The sequence below is a fragment of the Molossus molossus genome, unplaced genomic scaffold (assembly GCF_014108415.1).
Source record: "Molossus molossus isolate mMolMol1 unplaced genomic scaffold, mMolMol1.p scaffold_m16_p_17, whole genome shotgun sequence".
NCBI classification, from domain to species: Eukaryota; Metazoa; Chordata; class Mammalia; order Chiroptera; family Molossidae; genus Molossus; species Molossus molossus.
Genome location: NW_023425352.1, coordinates 68,936,732 through 68,954,603, shown reverse-complemented (window position 1 = coordinate 68,954,603; position 17,872 = coordinate 68,936,732). Strand labels below are relative to the sequence as shown.

The 17,872-nt window shown below is 52.0% G+C and overlaps 1 protein-coding gene across 1 annotated transcript in view; it reads left to right on the top strand.

The window, feature by feature from the left end:
• The window catches only part of WDFY4 (WDFY family member 4), a 284,390-nt gene extending 270,443 nt beyond the window's left edge, over nt 1-13,947 (top strand). Inside the window, exons 59-62 of the mRNA XM_036265310.1 lie at nt 589-771; nt 2,822-2,906; nt 13,069-13,180; nt 13,841-13,947. Of these exons, the coding sequence (XP_036121203.1) occupies nt 589-771; nt 2,822-2,906; nt 13,069-13,180; nt 13,841-13,907 (447 nt within the window). The 3' untranslated portion in view covers nt 13,908-13,947. The remainder of the gene's footprint in view (nt 1-588; nt 772-2,821; nt 2,907-13,068; nt 13,181-13,840) is intronic.
• Nucleotides 13,948-17,872: the final 3,925 nt, after the last annotated feature.

Here is a 17,872-nt window from a genome sequence, read left to right as displayed (position 1 = left end):
GGCTGTGGAGGGCACAGAGCGTCCTGTATTCCATCTGTGGTTAATACAAGGCTCAAAGGCATAGCTCTGTGAATCCCTGTGACAGTGGCCACTAATCCACTGGACACAAAACTAGACAAGGCCTAGAGGGGAAACACTGAAGATAAACATTTTAGAAGATTCAGTGGGGAAATTCCACCTCAGAAATTCCCTCCGGAGGGACGTTGTTCCATTTGATGGGTCACCTGCACTCATTGGAACCTCTGAACTCTGCGTCTACGACGTCATGTCCAAAGCTTCTCGGGGACAGGAATGGCCAGCCAGGTGCGGGCCCTGTGTCCAGAACCATGAGTCGGTCAACCTGGCAGGGAAAGCAGCATCCAAACATGTGATTACAGTATGTCAGGAGCTGGGAACTTACACGTGTGTGAAGGCGGAGCTGGCCTGACTCAGCAGGAAGAGCAGGTGTCCTGGGAGGTCTTGGAGCACCTTGGTTAGTCTCAGAAGATGACAGGTTGAGAGTGCTTGTATACAAACTGAGTGGCTGAGCAAGTGGCCGAGGGACAGGCGGTGACCCAGCTTGGAGTGAAGCTAGATCTCACTGTGCAGGGCACCATTGTATCCTGTGCCGGAGCCCACTTGTCCCTGTGGAATGTCAATGGACAGCCCTTGGCCAGCATCACCACGGCCGGCGGCCCAGACAGCGCCATCACCTGCTGCTGCATAGTGGAGGGGCTCGTGTGGGACGCAAGCCACGTCGTCATCACAGGGAGCCGAGGCGGCATGGTCCAGGTAGGTGTGTCTCAGGCAGGATGAGGGTGTAGTACAAGGACCGTGTCCATCTTTGTTCTGCTCACTTCCTCCAAGGATCTGACCTGCAGGTGGCAATTGAGACCATTCCAGACCAGGTCCCTAGAGCAAGTGAGGGCAAAGACACGGCTCTTTCCAGGCTGAAGTGTGTGTGTGTGTGTGATTTTATACACATATGCACTCATATAATGAAACAAATATGTATCACAAGGTGTGACAGTTGAAGGGTCAATTGCATAAGAACATAGCCCAGTGCTGAAAAGAGATATTTGCACCATCCATGAATCCGTTCACACACCTGTTCATCCATCTGCTAATTGATCTACCTATCCAACTCTTCATTCCTCTACTTACCCATCTACCTACCCATCTTCCCATCTGCCCATCCATCCATCCATCCATCCATCCAATAAAAGACCCATCTACCTACCCAACTATTTATTTTTTCTTCCTTCCTTGCTCCCTCCCTTCCTTCCTTCTTTCTTTCCATCCATATATCTATCTACTCTTCTATTCATCCATCCATCAATCTATCTACTGACTCAGCTATTTCTTTAACAAGTTATCCATCCATCCATCCACCCATCCATCCACTTAACATTCATTGCCCTCTGGCTCAGTTCCAATCACTTTGCATAAGCCACAGGGCACACAGAGTCATGATAAACATGTCATTGTCCTCAAATCCTCATATCCTAGAAGACAAACAGAGAATACATGTGTGTGGTTCGTGCTATGGTTGGGATCATCAAAATGTGCATGGATCCTTGGGGGGGCCGTTGGGGAACCAGGAAGAGAAGGAAAGAGGAGCACGGAGGAGGGAAGACAGAATGCAGGTGATCTTCTGAGAACAGCAGGAAAGATGAAGGAATGAATAAAGATAAACAAGTAAGTCTTCCTCAAAAACTGTCAATTGGATTCAACAGTTTATGGAAAGAAGTGTTAATTGAATACTACAATGTATTCAAGAAAATGCCCGTTGAGTTTTATAAACATTTACGGGAGCTTGCTGTGTGCCAGCTTCTCCTTGCCCTCCAGCTCCAAGTCTCAGAGTGTCATGGAGATGATGCTTCAGAAGCAGAGTAGAGAACATGGTAGATATTCCCAGAGCAGAGTGGATTTATTTCCAACCGAGAGACATCAGAGGAGGTGGCATTTCATCTGATTTCTGACGATAAGGAGAAGTCAGAGTATGGAAGGGACCATGCCGGCTGAGGGGCCAGTGTGCATGGACAGGAGAGACGAGGCTGAGGACGCCCCTGAGAAGTCCCCGTACAGACCCATCTGTGGGCTGTGAGGGGCACAGGGTCACTGCAGAGAGCAGGGCATCCTGAGCTGGCCGGAATGTGAGCAGGTCACAAGGTCTGAGCTTGGTGGGGTATGGTTCCCACTCTAGGTCAGCCAGAGGAGCCTGGCTGGCCCAACATCAGGTGCACTTATTCGTGGGCACCCCAGCCATTCAGCATGGTAGTCAGGCTCCTGGGGTGGCCCAGCACTATGCTGGGACTGGTGTGGAGCTCACAGAAGCATTTCAGCATTGAAGTGGGGGCTGGTCCTTGTCCTTCAGTGACAGAAAGTTCCGACTCAGCAAGTGAGAAGCCATGTGTGGTCAGCCTAAGGGTACTGGCAGCATGCCTTGGGACCAAGTGCCAGACTCAGAGGACAGGGAGGCCCAGCTGCTGAGCGGTGAAGGAGGCCTCTAGGGAGGGTGGCGGAGGGACACGAAGGCATCAGCTAAGTACAGTGATCATACGCTGACTGCCGAGTCCCGATCCTGCAGAGAAGGGGCTGGGGAGATGCACTGCGAACACGGGAGGACAGTGATCTCATCCGCAGCTGTGCTCGGCTGACCCTGTGCACAGGAAGCTGGGGCCCGAGTACCCTTTTTCCCAAGAATACACTGATATCGCAGGCGACAGGCACCGTGCCCTCACCCCTGCTGCCAGGGTCCCCAGGTCTGAAGGGGTGGGTGGCCCTGAGCCTGCAGACAGAGTCCTTCCCCAGCCCATGGTGATTTCTCATTTCTGGACAGATTTGGAAGACTGAGGACATGAAGATTTCTGCTCCTGGGCAGGTGACACCCGACGAGCCCTCAGCTCAGCCTGGCAGCCTGAGAGGTACCTGCCCTGAAAGGGGTGCGAGGGGTGTGAGGGTGCATGTGAGGCGCCTCTGCCTCCCTCTCCTTGCCCCTCCCTGCCCACAGCTGCAGGTCTGCCCAGGCCTGTAGAGCCCAGGGAAGCCACTGAGGCTCCTGGGCTGTGGCGGGCATCGGGGAGACAGGGGCATAGTTTACTGGGAGAGGCTGTTGGGAGGTGAGGCAGCCTCATCTTGCGGGGACCAGCGAGCTCTGGGGGCGGCGTGGCCATGTGCACAGTGGTGGTGCTGGTTGCCGGGGTCCCTGAGCATCAGGAGATGGACACACCATGCAGAGCACGGTCTGATGCTTTCTGCCTCCCTGGGTGACGCTCCAGTGTCCAATTCCCAGCCCAGCCTGAACCCTGGCTACAGACGGGAGCAGGGAGGGGCCTTGCCGGGTCCCCAGGAGAGGAAGTTGTTCCCTGGCCCCAGCCTGTCCTGTTAATCCTAATTCAGCTCACCCAACTCCCCAAGGCAAACTCCTCAGATTGGCTCTGAGGGTCTTTGCATCAGCATCACCCGGGGTGGGGGGGAGATATTCAAATGTAGACTCAGCTCCTGGGGAAAGACAGGTTGTTAGAATGTACTTGTCTATTGAGTCCCCTGGCAACTCTCAGGATGTACCAGTGAGAGATCGGCTGTTCAGAGCAGGTGGGGCTGAGGAAGAAAATCTGTTCCACCTCCTGCCACTGTGACCACTGGCACCTTGGCCGCCGTGGCCATCATCAGAGCTGTGTGGGAGACAGCTGCCCACGGGCAGGTCCACTGTCCACACTCCCCACACGGTCCCTCATTTCTCATGGTAGCCCTGTGAGGCAGCTGTTACTATGACAGTCATGTGAGAGATAAGGAAACTGAGGCCCAGAGATGTATGCTCCTGCCACCCTCTCACTTCTGCCACCAGAGCAGATGTGACCACAGCCAGGTACCCACACTCACAGATCATGCCTGTAACCACTACCACCGCCATCACCACACCAGCCCCTCTGCAGTGAGCACAGGCAGGCATGGACCAAAGTGTCACCTCCTTCTTGTCTTACCGCCCAATGGCCCTGGCACCCCCCCCCCCCCGATGCCACCAACCTTTCTTAGTTCTGCCTTCGTCAAGATTCTGGCCTATGCGATTCAGCTGCCCACCCTCGGGAACTGCAGGGTGCGGGGGCACCAGAGAGGCCTGTGCGACCCAGCAGGGACTGTGCTATCCAGTGACCCACAGGACCTGCGGGGTGCTGAAGCACCAGAGAGGCCTGTGCGATCCAGCAGGAACTGTGCCATCCAGTTACCCACAGGACCTGTGGGGTGCTGAAGCACCAGAGAGGCCTGTGTGACCCAACAGCCCATAACATAGGCATAGAGCCGGGTCCCCAAAGGGACTGTGCAGTCCAGTTACCCGCAGGACCTGCAGGGTGAGGGGGCACCAGAGAGGCCTGTGCCACCCAGCAGGCACTGTGCCACATTACCCGCGGGAGCTGTGGGGTGCTGAAGCACCAGAGAGGCCTGTGCCTCCCAGCAGAAACTGTACTATCTAGTTACCTGCCGGATTTGCGGGGGTGCTGAAGCACCAGAGAGGCCTGCGCAACCCAGCAGGGACTGTGCCATCCAATTACCCGTGGGACCTGCGGGGTGCTGAAGCACCAGAGAGGCCTGTGTGACCCAGCAGGGACTGTGTCATCCAGTTACCTGCAGGATCTACAGGGTGTGGGGGCAGCAGAAAGGCCTGTGGGACCCATCTGTGCACAAGATAGGCTTAGAGGATGGAGGCAGAGTGAATAGTAGCTACACAGATGATCTCCGAAGACCAAATGGGAATTACAACTAAAACAAAGAAAAATACTCAAAAAAAAGCAACAGAAAAGCAGCAGGACAGGACCATATAACCAGGGACACTGGTAGGATCTGCAGAGGCATGAGAGGGTGGCAGGCTGGGAGCCCACGGACAGCAGCAGTCTTAGCTGTGAGCAGCGCCCTTGGGAATAAAGACCAAGCCCACTCCACAGCACAGAGAGCCAGGACAGAGCACTAAAATAGCCACAGCCACTCACCTAAGGACTACAGCAGAAGGAGGGTAGACTGAACTGGAACTCTGTGGAGACATGCGGGATATGGAGGGCACACAGTTTTTGCTGAGTTGTGGCTACAAAGGACAGTGGCCAGTGTGCTCCTTCCCAGAGCTGTGGGGAAAAGCAGCAGCACCCCTCCCCCCTCAGAGATTCAGCCTTTCCCAGGTGAGGCAAAGAAATGCAAATTGAGGCTCATTAATAATCAGCATCTATCCCACCCTCTGGAAGTCCTCTTATGCAGAACACCAGGGCTACATTCCAAGGCACTGAGTAACTGAGACTACTAGCCACCAGGAAAAAGCGAGAGGATAACTGAACCTTTCCTGGGCTTGCAAATCTACCCAGGAAAGTAAGACTTGACAGTGGTGTTTAACATGGGCCCACCCAGGCTCACTCAAACCCAATAGAGGGAGCCCAAACAGCAGAACACCAACACCCACAGGGAAAATTTGGCAGGCTCCAAAACCCACTGTGATAACCAAAATGGTGAAGCAAAGAAACAAATCCCAAATGGAAAAAAAAAAAAGAGAGAGAGAGAACTCTATTGAAGATGAGATCAATGAAATGCAGCTAAGCAAATAAATTATCAGAGGTAGAGTTCAGAGCCATGATCTTGAAGAAGCTCAACAGCATGAGTAAGGACATCAGCACCAGGAGTAAAGATATAGAAACATTGAAACCAAGTGGAAATGAAGAATGACATAGCAGAAATTAAGAACACATTTGAAGGACTAATCAGCAGAGCAGAGGAAGCTGAGTACCAGATCAGTGAATTAAAGCCAGGGTAGAAAAAAAATCAATCAATCAGAAAACCAAAAGGAAAAAAAACAATTAAAAAACAGGAAGATAGCTTAAGAGAACTGTGGGATAACTGGAAAGGTATAACATTCGCATCATAGGAGTCCCCGAAGAGGAAGAAAATGGGCAAGGGTTAGAGAATATATTCAAAGAAATAGTGACAGAAAACTCCTAACTTGGTGAAGGAAGAAGGTATTCAAGTTCAAGAAGCACAGAGAGCCCCAAGTAAGAAGAACCCAAACAGGCCGACACCAAGACACACAGTAATCAAAATGCCAAAAGTTAAGGACAAAGAGAGAATCCTAAAAGCAGCAAGAGATAAGCAACAGGTTACCTACAAAGGAACCCCCATTAGGCTATTATCTGACTCTCAACAGAAACACTACAGGCCAGAAGGGAGTGACATGAGGTAATCAAGGTAATGAAAAACATGGATCATAATTCAAGACTACTCTATCCAGCAAGGCTATCATTCAAAATAGAGGTCAAATAAAGAGCTTTCCAGATGAAAAAAGGCTACGGGAATACATTAGCACCAAACCAGCACTGCAAGATATGCTAAAAGGACTGCTGTAATTAGTAGAAGAAATGGAAAAAATATATATAACCCCACTAAACAGAAATGGCAATAAATAAGTACATATCAATTATCACCTTAAATGTGAATGGTTTAAATGCTCCTATAAAAAGACACAGAGTAGCTGACTGGATAAGAAAGTGTGACTCACATATATGTTGTTTACAAGAAACCCACCTCACAACAAAAGACTCACATAGGTAGAAAGTGAAGGGATGGAAAAAAATCTTTCAAGCAAACGGAAAGCAAAAAAAAAGCTAGGGTAGCAATACTCATATCTGATAAAGTAGATTTCAAAATGAAGGCCATAACTAGAGACAAAGAAGGCCACTTCATAATATTGAAAGGATCTATCCAACAGGAAGATACAACCTTGATAAACATATATGCTCCTAATATAGGAGCACCGACATATATTAAAAATCTTCTGGAGGACTTCAAAGGAGAAATCAACAGCAATACAATCATAGCAGGGGACTTCAATACCCTGCTCATATCACTGGATAGATCTTCTAGATAAAAAATTAACAAGGAAACACAGACTATAAATGAAGCACTAGACCAAATGGATTTCATAGATATCTACAGAGAATTACATGCCAAAACTTCAGAATTCACATTCTTCCCAAGTGCACATGGGACATTCTCAAAGATAGACCACATGTTAGGACACAAACTAAGTCTCTACAAGTCAAGAAGATTGAAGTCATATGAAGCATCTTCTCAGATCACAATGGCATGAAACCAGAAGTCAATTGCAAAAACAACATGCAAAGACATTTGAAAATATGGAAGCTAAATAGATGTTATTGAACAATGAATGGGTTACCGTGGAGATCAAGGAAGAAATTAAAAACCAATGAAAATGAATACACAACAACACAAAATCTACGGGATGCAGCGAAAGCAGTTCAGAGAGGGAAGTTCATAGCACTACAGGCCTACCTCAAGAAGCAAGAAAAATTTCTAATAGACTATCGAACTTTGCAACTTAGAGAACTAGAAAGCATCTCTCTCCATTTCACTTCCTCTCTCTCTAAAATCAATAAAGGAAAAAAAAATTTTTTAAAAAAACCAGCTGGTGTGGCTCAGTAGTTGAGCATCGACCCATGCATCAAGAGGTCGCTGGTTCAATTCCCAGCCAGGACACATGCCCAGATTGTGTGCCCGACCCCCCAGTGGGGGGCATACTGCATGCGGGAGGCGGTCAGTCGATGTTCTCTCTTATCGATGTTTCTATCTCTCTCTCCCTTTCACTTCCTCTCTCTCTCAAATCAATAAAGGAAAAAAAAAGTTAAAAAAAAGGAACTAGAAAGCAACCAAACAGAAAACCCAGAGCAAGTAGAAGGAAGGAAATAGTAAAGATCAGAGCAGAAATAAATGACATGGAGACCAAAAAAAAACAATTCAAAGGATCAGTGAAATAAAGAGCTGGTTCTTTGAAACGATAAACAACATTGATGGACCCTTAGCTAGACTCATCAAGAAACAAAGAGAGAGAACCCAAATACAAAAAATTAGAAATGAAAGAGGAGAAATAATAACTGACACCACAAAAACACAAAGGATTGTAAACAAATATTATGAACAATTATATGGCAACAAATTCGACATCTAAGTGAAATGGACAAATTTCTAGAAACACATAGTCTCCCAAAACTAAACCGGAAAGAGATAGAAAACTTGAACAGACCAATAACAACAGAAGAAATTGAAGATGTAATCAAGACTCTCCCAGCAAAAAAAAGACCAGGCCCAGACAGCTTCACGGGGAAATTTTACCGAACATTCAAAGAAGAACTAATACCCATTCTCCTCAAACTATTTCATAAAATTCAAGAAGAAGGAAGACTTCCAAACTCATTTTATGAGGCCAGCATAATTCTAATTCCAAAACCAGAAAAAGATACTTCAAAGGAAGAAAAATACAGGCCAATATCCCTGATGAACACAGATGCCAAAATCCTCAACAAAGTACTAGCAAATCAAATCCAGCAATACATCAAAAAAATTAGTCACCATGACCAAGTGGGATTCATCCCAGGGATGCAAGGATGGCACAATATTCGCAAATCAATAAATGTGATACACCACATAAACAAAATGAAAGATAAAAATCATATGATCATATCAATAGATGCTGGAAAAGCATTCAACAAAATCCAGCATCCATTTCTAATAAAAATGCTCAGCAATCTGGGAATAGAGGGATCATATCTTGACATAATAAAGGCCATATATGAAAGACCTATAGCCAGCATTATACTCAATGGGCAAAAATTAAAAGCATTTCACTTAAGAACAGGAACAAGACAAGGATGGCCGCTTTCTCCAATCTTATTTATCATAGTACTGGAAGTTTTAGCCACAGCAATCAGACATGAAGAAAAAATAAAAGGGATCCAAATTGGAAAGAAGGAAGTGAAACTGTCATTCACAGATGACATGATACTATACATAGAAAACCCCAAAGACTCCATCAAAAGTTTACTAGGCTTAATAAATGAATTTGGCAAGGTAGCAGGATACAAAATTAATGTCAAGAAATCGATGGCATTCCTATACACCAATGATGAACTCACAGAAAGAGAAACTGAAAAAACAATCCTATTTACCATCACTGCAAAAAAATTAAGATACCTAGGAATAAACTTAACCAAAGAAATAAAGGACCTATTTGCAGAAAACTACAGGTCATTGAAAAAAAAAAAAAAATAGAGGAAGATACAAAAAAGTGGAAGCACATACCTTGTTCATGGATTGGAAGACTTATCATTAAAATGTCCATTCTACCCAAAGCAATCTGTAGATTCATTGCAATCCCCTTCAAAATACCAACGACATACTTCACAGAACCAAAACAAATACTTCATATGTTCATAGGGAACCCAAAAAGACCTCGAATAGCCACAGCAATCTTGAAAAGAAAAACAAACTTGGAGGGATCACATTACCAGATTTCAGGTTATACTACAAGGCCACTGTAATCAAAAAGCCTGGTACTGGCATAAGAACAGACATATAGACCAGTGGAACAGAACAGAGAACCCAGAAATGGACCCAAGGCAATATGCTCAATTAATATTTGACAAAGGTGGCAAGAGCATACAGTGGAGTCAAGACAGCCTCTTTAATAAATGGTGTTGGGAAAATTGGACAGCTACATGCAAAAAAATGAAACTAGACCATCAACTTACACCCTACACAAGAATAAACGCAAAATGGATAAAAGACTTAAATGTGACTCATGAATCTATAAAAATCCTAGAAGAAAATGTTGGCAACAAAATTTCAGACATTACACGCAGCAGAATTTTCACTGATACATCACCTAAGGCAACAGGAACAAAGGAGAAAATGAACACATGGGACTACATCAAACTCAAAAGCTTCTGCTCAGCAAAAGATACAGTCATCAAAATGGAAAGGAAACCCACTGTATGTGAGAGCGTAATTGCCAATGATACATCAGATAAGGGGTTAATTTCCAATATACAGAGAGTGCTCATACAACTCAACAAAAGGAAAACAAAGAACCCAATTTAAAAATGGGCAGAGGAACTAAATAGACACCTCTCCAAACAGGACAAACAAATGGCTAAGAGACATATGAAGAAATGCTCAACATCACTAATCATCAGAGAGATGCAAATTAAAACAACAGCGAGGTATCACCTCACACCTGTCCGAATGGCCGCCATCAACAAATCATCAAAGAACAAGTGTTGACAAGGGTGTGGAGAAAAGGGGACTCTAGTACACTGCTGGTGGGAATGCAGACTGGTGCAGCCACTATGGAAAACAAGATGGTGTTCCCTCAAAAAGTTAAAAATGGAACTTCCATTTGACCCAGTGATCCCACTTCTAGGAGTATACCCTAAGAAGCCTGAAACACCAAGCAGAAAGAATATATGTACCCCTATGTTTATAGCTGCACTATTTACAATAGCTAAGATCTGGAAACAGCCCAAGTGTCCATCAGGAGACGAATGGATAAAATAAAGCAGTGGTACATATACACAATGGAATACTATGCAGCTGTAAGAAAGGAAGATCTCTTATCCTTTGAGATGACATGGAGGGACCTGAAAAGTAGTATCCTAAATGAAACAAGCCAAGCAGAGAAAAACAAATATCACATGATCTCACTTATTTGTGGAATATAGTGAACATAACAGTCTGAGGAATGGGGTAGACCCAGAGATGTGGAAGTGGGGTACAGACTGACAATCCCCAGAAGAGGGGTTGGTGGGGGAGAGATAAACCACAGAACTTATATGCATGTGTGATGAACAATGGACATGGACAACAAAGCTGGGGACAGGGTGGGGAGGGGGGGAGGGGAATCAGGGGGAGGAGAAACATCTGTAACAAAAATAAATTAATTTATTAAAAATATATAAAATAAATTCAAGTTTTATTACTCAAAAAAAAAAAAAATAAATGATTCTGGCCTAGAACAGAGACTTCCTTGGTGCCCAGGACTGAAGGAGACAGTTGAGAAAGAAGTGACAATTCTCTGCTGTGATGACGTCTGTTCTGCATCCCAGGACCCATAACCAGGCCCTGGAGAGAATTTCAGGTTGTGGAGGGCTCGAGGAGCATTTTATTTCTAAAGTGTACTCCACACCCTCGATTCATTTTGTCACGGATTCATGGGTCCCTCCCTCACACAGGCTCCCAGACAGGTGCTCGCCCCTGCTGGGTCCCGGGTGCACTCGGAGCCCTTCCCTGCAGGGTGAGCCAGCTGGCGCCCTCCGCAAGCAGGCTGACCCAGAGCAGACCTCACGGGGTCTGCAGCCACTTCCAGCTCCCTGGTCCTGGCTTCGCCAAGGCCCTTTAGGACCACAAGGGCTCGGCCTCTCTCAATGTGAGAAGGAAGACAGTGAGGTGATGCAGGAGCTCACAGCTCTTCCTCAGAGAGCAGGGCCGACGCCCTCCCTACCCCACGCATTCGGAGGAGGCGTGCACCGCGTTCTCTTCTCCAGACTGCTTCTGAAGCCATTCTGCGGCACGCCTGGATGAGAGACGCCACCTCAACCTGGAGCTCAGCTCTTCTGAAGCCATCAAGGTCCAATAAGCTACGGGCATTGGCTCAGACAATGGCTGAGAAGTGGATGTCCAAGCACGAACACTGGCTGGGTGGACAGTGGAGGCACGGACGAACCACGGGCACCTCGGAGACACTGCGTTGGTCCCGGAAATGCCAGGGATGCACAGGTCTCTACCGAGGATCAGGGTGGTGGTGAGGCTGAGCGCGTCGGCAGTGAGGACCATGAGACGAGATGCAGGACCCAGGCTCCGGACCCAGCTCTGTCCTCTGATCTCTGGCCCTGTTTCCCCCTCTGTCAAATGGAGGTGTTTTCTGTACATCCTAGTTTGTAGAGAGCTGATGACAGAAAACACGATAGTCGTAGACGAGACTCTGCTCCACAGAATGCAGGCCGTCATCACATCTCAGACTTCTGAAAGCCTAACACACCAGCTGATGACATCCGGGGACCAAGGAGATGTCAGGCCGCCAGGTCCATGCCCTTCTGCTGTTCCTTCTGATCTAAGGTCACCGCTGCCCCATAGAAGTGAGTGCCAGGGTGTGTTTTGTCCACAAGAGGGGCACGATGAAATGCCAGGAGGCACAGAGATAGTCATAAAAACCAGGCCGAACCACAGCTTAGAGCTGCAGACCCATGTGCAGACTTACAGACCTCAGCCCGCGGGGTCTTGTTCTTATAACATTGCTCAACGCAGTTTGGTTGGAAAGGGACCCATGTCGGGCATGACTTGGACATTTGCATGTGTCCTCGCGTATATTACTCTGTTACTCAAATGTCATCAGGGGCAAGAAGGGAGAGCCTGGAAGGCACAGGGCACTGCATCTGTGTGCACGTGCAATCACATTTCGTCTGGAATCCGTCGCCTTGTCATTTGAGCAGGACCAACCCCGCTGAGAACAGTGTTTTAGGAAACACCTCGTAGACTCGGACGCAGTCGGTAGAGGGAGAGCTCGGGGAGAGCTGGTCGTTTAGACGTGTCCTGGTGCACAGGCTTCTGCACACACGAGGAGCCACCCTGGGAGGGGGCAGCCGCGGCCGTCCCGCCCAGCTCCACCCCGTGACTTTGCAGGGACAGACGCAGCTGCCGTCTCCCATCGTGCCCTCCACATTGAAGGGATTGCTGTCTGCCCCCAAATGCGGCCATTAAAATGAGTAAAGTCACAATCATTGAGTTATATTTTTTGCAAAGACATTCTCAGCATTTAATTATTGGTTGTGGTGTGAGAGCATTTAGATAAGTTGATAAAGCCAACTTTATGTAATTTATTTTTACTAGGCAATTAAGGGCTGCATTACATCTTGGCAGCAAGGTATTGTGGGGCATCTTATTAAGCATAAAGCCAGTAAACACTGATGAATGATTTTGCTGAACTAGGCATGCAATTTAGAAAGCAATAATGCACAAATCCAATCTGGTGCACAGTGGATACAGCGGCACGTCAGCACATGTAACTATCACAGCCTGCAAATTAAATTGGGACGGTCCTTTCTGCAAGAGCACAGGCCAGGATTAAATATATTTTCCCCTCAATTTAGCAAGTTGCTGACCACAAATATAAATATGTGTGTATGTGTTTGCGGCCCTCCGTGGGGTGTACACGAGCATGTGTGCGAAGCCACTTGGGTTCTGACCGTGCTCTCCACACTCCCACAGGTCGCAGGTGGGAGAAGAATCTTGCCCTGTGCAGAGAGCTGGACGTCAGCGTTGCTTTGACAGGGAAGCCCAGCAAGGCCAGCCCTGCAGTGACCGCTCTGGCTATGTCCAGGTAAGGACGCTTGGCTTCCCTCGCCGCCAGCAGAGGGCGCTGTGGCCACCCCTAGGAAAGGGGGGCTCTGGGCTCGCAGCGGCCTGAGAAGCAGGCTCACTGCAGGGACTCTGGAGGGCCCACAGGATTCAGGCGAGGTGGCCACGTGGAGCCCTAGGAGATGCTTTTTAACATACACGCGTGCCTGAAGACTCATGAACCCATAAAGAAATCCGAAAGGTAAAAGCTTGTCGCTTAGCAGTTTTGGCCCAGGAGGACGTTTCTCCTGAGGCGCACTGCGGGTGCAGTCTGGGGGCGGCTTCCCTTCCGGCATTACAGAGAAGAGGGCTCTACAGCACTGCCCCGTAGCCACAGGGCACTCCTGGGACCCAGGCGAGGTGCCAGAGACCAGGTCCCGCCTCGGCCGCAGCAGCCCAGGCTTCTTGGAGAATCCCTTGGTGCCCTGGGGGCCACCGCCCTCTTGGTTCAAAAGTGCTCCCCTCCACCCCGACCCTGGAAGCCACTCTTCGGTTCTCCCCACCCCCCCCCCGGGGGGAGGCCGGGACAGGGGCAGGCTCGGGCCCTGGACTGGACCCTCCCTGCTGGCATTTTCTATTATGGCTGGGACATGCGGGCGCAGAGGTGGCCGCTAACATCCTGTCTGTCCTTCCTCTTCCCAAGAAACCAGACCAAACTCCTGGTAGGCGACGAGAAGGGGAGAATGTTCTGCTGGTCTGCAGAAGGGTAGGAAGGAAGACGTGGAGGCCGGGCGAGCAGCCGGAGGCAGCGCAGTGCCTGGGAGCAAAGGAAATCTCAGGGCCTCCCCGCACACGCCCCAGGGGGGGCTCGAGCTCCGCCCCGTCTCGTCTCCATGGCCTGCGGCCTGGCCTTGCAGGGCCCCAGGACTCGCTTCCGCAGACAAGAGCGCACGTGCGTCCGCAAGCGCCTGGGGGGCCGAGACTCTGACCCCTCCCTGCACACCGAACGCAAAGGACTCGCCTCTCAGAGCTGATGGCGAACATGGGCGCTTACTGGAAACTGTTGGGAATACTGGATTCTCTTTATTTTATTAAAATGACTATTTTCCAAATATAAGAGCGCTCGAGTTTCAAGTTGCCACTCTCTCCACTCAGGCGTCTGCATCTCGATTCTCAGGGGGCAGGAGGCCTGGGGCAGCCCACCCCCTCCAGTGCTCCTCAGCCCTGCGGGGCCCTGGGGGCAGTGAGGGGCCTCACTCCACAGGCCTCTGTGCTGAGGCCCAGGGAAGTCAGCCTGGGGGACCCCACCCAGGCCTGCCGGCCTCGGCTCTGCACCCACTGCAGGTGCTGGGTCCCGGCTCTGCCATTGTTACGTGGAGGTCAAGGCCACAGTCTGCACCCCGATTTTGCACCGGAGCTCCCCCCGGGAGATCGACTGCTCTGTGACCTCTGCTCTCCATCTGAACACGCGTGGCCCCTGGTGAACTCCGGTCCCTTTAGTCCGGGCTCACTCTCAGCTGTCCGTGAACACTGAGGCCTCGCCCTTGCTCTGCCTTCTTCCCGCCCCAGCCGTCAGAAGTCCTGGAAGGACATTCACCCGCCTCAGTGAAATCTAGCTCCGGTGGGTGCTCAGGGATCAGGCGGCCGAGCTCCTCGGCGTCCTCCCCTCCGAGACTCCCCTTCTAGGGCATCCTAATCGTCCCCATGTTCCTGGACGCTGTGCAGAGGCCCGAAGGCCGACCGGACCCAGCTTCGCTCAGGCCTGGGCGGGCAAGAAAGTGGACTCGGTGTCTTAAGGCTGGGCGACCTGGCCTCCAGGGGGCAGTGCGTCCCCGTGAAGGGAAATGACACCGTGGACGTGGTCTGCAGCCATGTGCAAAGTCGTGAGTGGGGCAGTTAGAAAATAGTGATCTCTCCGTAAACTCTGAACTATTTGCAGAGGGGAAGGTGGAGGAGGAGACACATCTCAGTTCAGGGCACTGCCCCTGGGCGCGAGGGGCTGACCCTGAGCCGAGTGGCAGCCCCCTGCACTGTCCCCGTGCGCTAGGAGCGGGCAAGCCCTTCGCGACCTGCGGGTCCATCTGGGGCTGCGCCAGACGACCCCAAACGAGGAGCAGAGAGCACCGCCCCCGGGAGGCCAAGGGCAGGTCCTCAGCACCCAGGCTGGCTGCTGCCGTGTCTCAGGCACAGTTCGCAGCGCTGGCCCAGGCGAACCGTCTGCTGCCCACGGGCCCTCCTGAGCCTTCCGCTCCCCTCGCCACTGGGGACACGGGGCCGTGTCGGGTCTGGTTGTGGGGTCTGTGCGAACGAAGCTGACCTGGGGTGGGACAGCTGTCGGGAGAGACCTCCAGGCCCTCGGGAGGCGCAGGTGGCCTTCTGGCTGCCGTAACGCAGTAGCACAGGCTGGGCAGCTTCACAGCTCCCTCCCAGGCCTGGAGTCCAGGCGTCGGGGCCACGCGCACGGGGCCGGGTGTTCTCTCTGGCCTGTAGCTGGCTGTCTCTTCCCTGTGTCCTCACATGGTCTTTTCTTCGTAACTGTCTGTGTCCAAATTTCTTCTTTTTATAAAAACATTCGCCAGATTGGATTGGGTTCCACCCTAATGGTGCCATTTAATCATCTCCTTAAAGATGCAGTTGCCAAATGTGCTCAGATTCTGAAATACTGGGGCTGGGACTTCAGCTTGTGAGTTTCCGAGGAGCACAGCCCGCAACCCTGGCTGCAGGAGGCGGCCTTGAGCCAGCCGGCGGGGCAGCTACGACCGGCTTCTGAGATGGAAAGCAGGGTCACAGGGACAAAGGACGGCACGGGGGGCTGGAGGCAGGATGGACAGATGGACAGAGACAGAAGGCGGAGGCTGGGGGAGGTGCGGCTGTCGCCTGGGCTGTGGGGCTGGAGCAGGTGATGGGACAGGTGCATGGAGCCGGCAGAGATGGACCATCCACCCGCCGCTCTCCTCAGTGCCCACCTCACCGCAGAGGCTGAAGGACACGGACAAGCGGGTGAAGGAAGGAGCCAGGGCGGCAGGCGGCTCAGGGTCGGAGGCTCGCCGGCCGGCCCAGGCAGCAGCCAAGTGGGGTGTGTGGGGTGGGGGGGACGGGAGGAAACCCATGGGATGTCATGTCTGGGAGGATGTCGTCGGGAGGACGCTGGCAGCCTGGGGTAAGCTAGCCGGTGCCACCCACGGAGCTGGGCGCAGAGCATCCGCGGGAGAGGGGAGGGCCTGGCAGAGCGGCCCCGGGGTGTGGAGCAGAGGCTGACTGTCGGGCGCCGGCACCTGCGTCGGGGACCCAGCCCAGGAGCAGCTCTTTCCCTGAGACACTGAAGCGAGACCCTGGCACCTGGGCCTCTGCAGCGGCCACGCCTGGCGCTTGGCACTGGGAGGGCAGCTGCTCTGCACGCAGTCCTGGGGGAATGGGCACCAGCGGGCGAGGGGCAGTCTGCTGGGGAGCGCCCAGGATGGCCTGGGAGGGGGCGGAGGGAAGCCCCACGTGCAGGTTCTAGAACTGAGGGGCAGTGGGTTCCTGCAGGCCTCAGTGCCCAGAAACCAGCTGGCTGCCACTGGGGTCGCCGGTGGTCGGTGGTCGTGGTGGAGAGAAGCCCAGGGCGGAGGCCTGAGGGCGCGGGAGGAGGGAGGGCAGGCGGTACAGGCCCCAGCGGAGAGCGGGAACGGCTGGCGCAGAGGCGGGGCTCTGGCTGCCTGGGCTCAGGTACAGGGCCGCTTGGGTCCAGGCCCCCCAGAGCCCCCACACCAGTGGGACAAGGAGACCCCGGAGCAGCTTGGTACCTAGAGAGCAAATCGAGGTCAGATGTGTGCAGCGAGGGTCACGGATAAACAGGCCCAGGGCCAGGCAACCTGAGCCCCGTTCCTGGAGCCCCCACTTCCTGCCACAGCAGCTTGTTTCTGGTTCTAGGAAGCCAGGTCATAGTGTCTACCCGACGGCTGGTCTTGGGACTGGAACCATATCTGTGTGATGGAGGGACGAGGCCAGTGACAAACTGCCTGACCCTGACCCTCCGTCCTAACGCACCGCATGCTCATTCACGCGCCAGTGAGTGTGCTCGCTGACCCAGGCCCTGAGGGACGCGCTGGGGACAGACAAGGGTGCTGCCCGTGCCGAGAAGCCCCTGCCTGGGCTGCGGACAGGCACAGAGGAAGCATGACGGGGGCAGGCGCAGGTGCCCAGACATCATCAGTGCCCGCGCAGGGATGGCATCGCCGTGCGGACTCTAGAAGACCAGTCTGGGCTCAGACTCCTGTCCCACAGAACTGTCCATGGCTACAGCAGCCACCTCTGCCTGTCGAACCATATGAGGCGACGGTGCAGGCTCCCGGGGCCCTGCCTGCTGCCCACCCGGGAGTCCCAGGACCGGTGGCTTTCGAGGGGCTTCCCTGGCCTCGGGTCGGGGACCCGCCACTGTCCTTGCTTTCACAAGCTCAGCCTGAGACAGCAGCCGGGCCCAGCTCTCCCCTCGCTGAGCTCCTCCCCATCCTACTTCTCAACTGTGAGACCAGCCCGGGCCTCCCGCACCACTGGGACGGCTGGGCCCCCGCCCGCCTCCCCGGCCACGCCACCGGCACGCCCCATCCTGGCCAGCTCAGCCTCTCTCCGTTCCAAACACGGGTGGCTTTCCCACCCACTCATCAGGGTAGTGCTCACCCTGGCCTCTCTTTGTGCCCTGAGCTCCGAGGACAGAAGCCCACACCCTGGAAGCCACTCAGGACAGCCGCTGCCT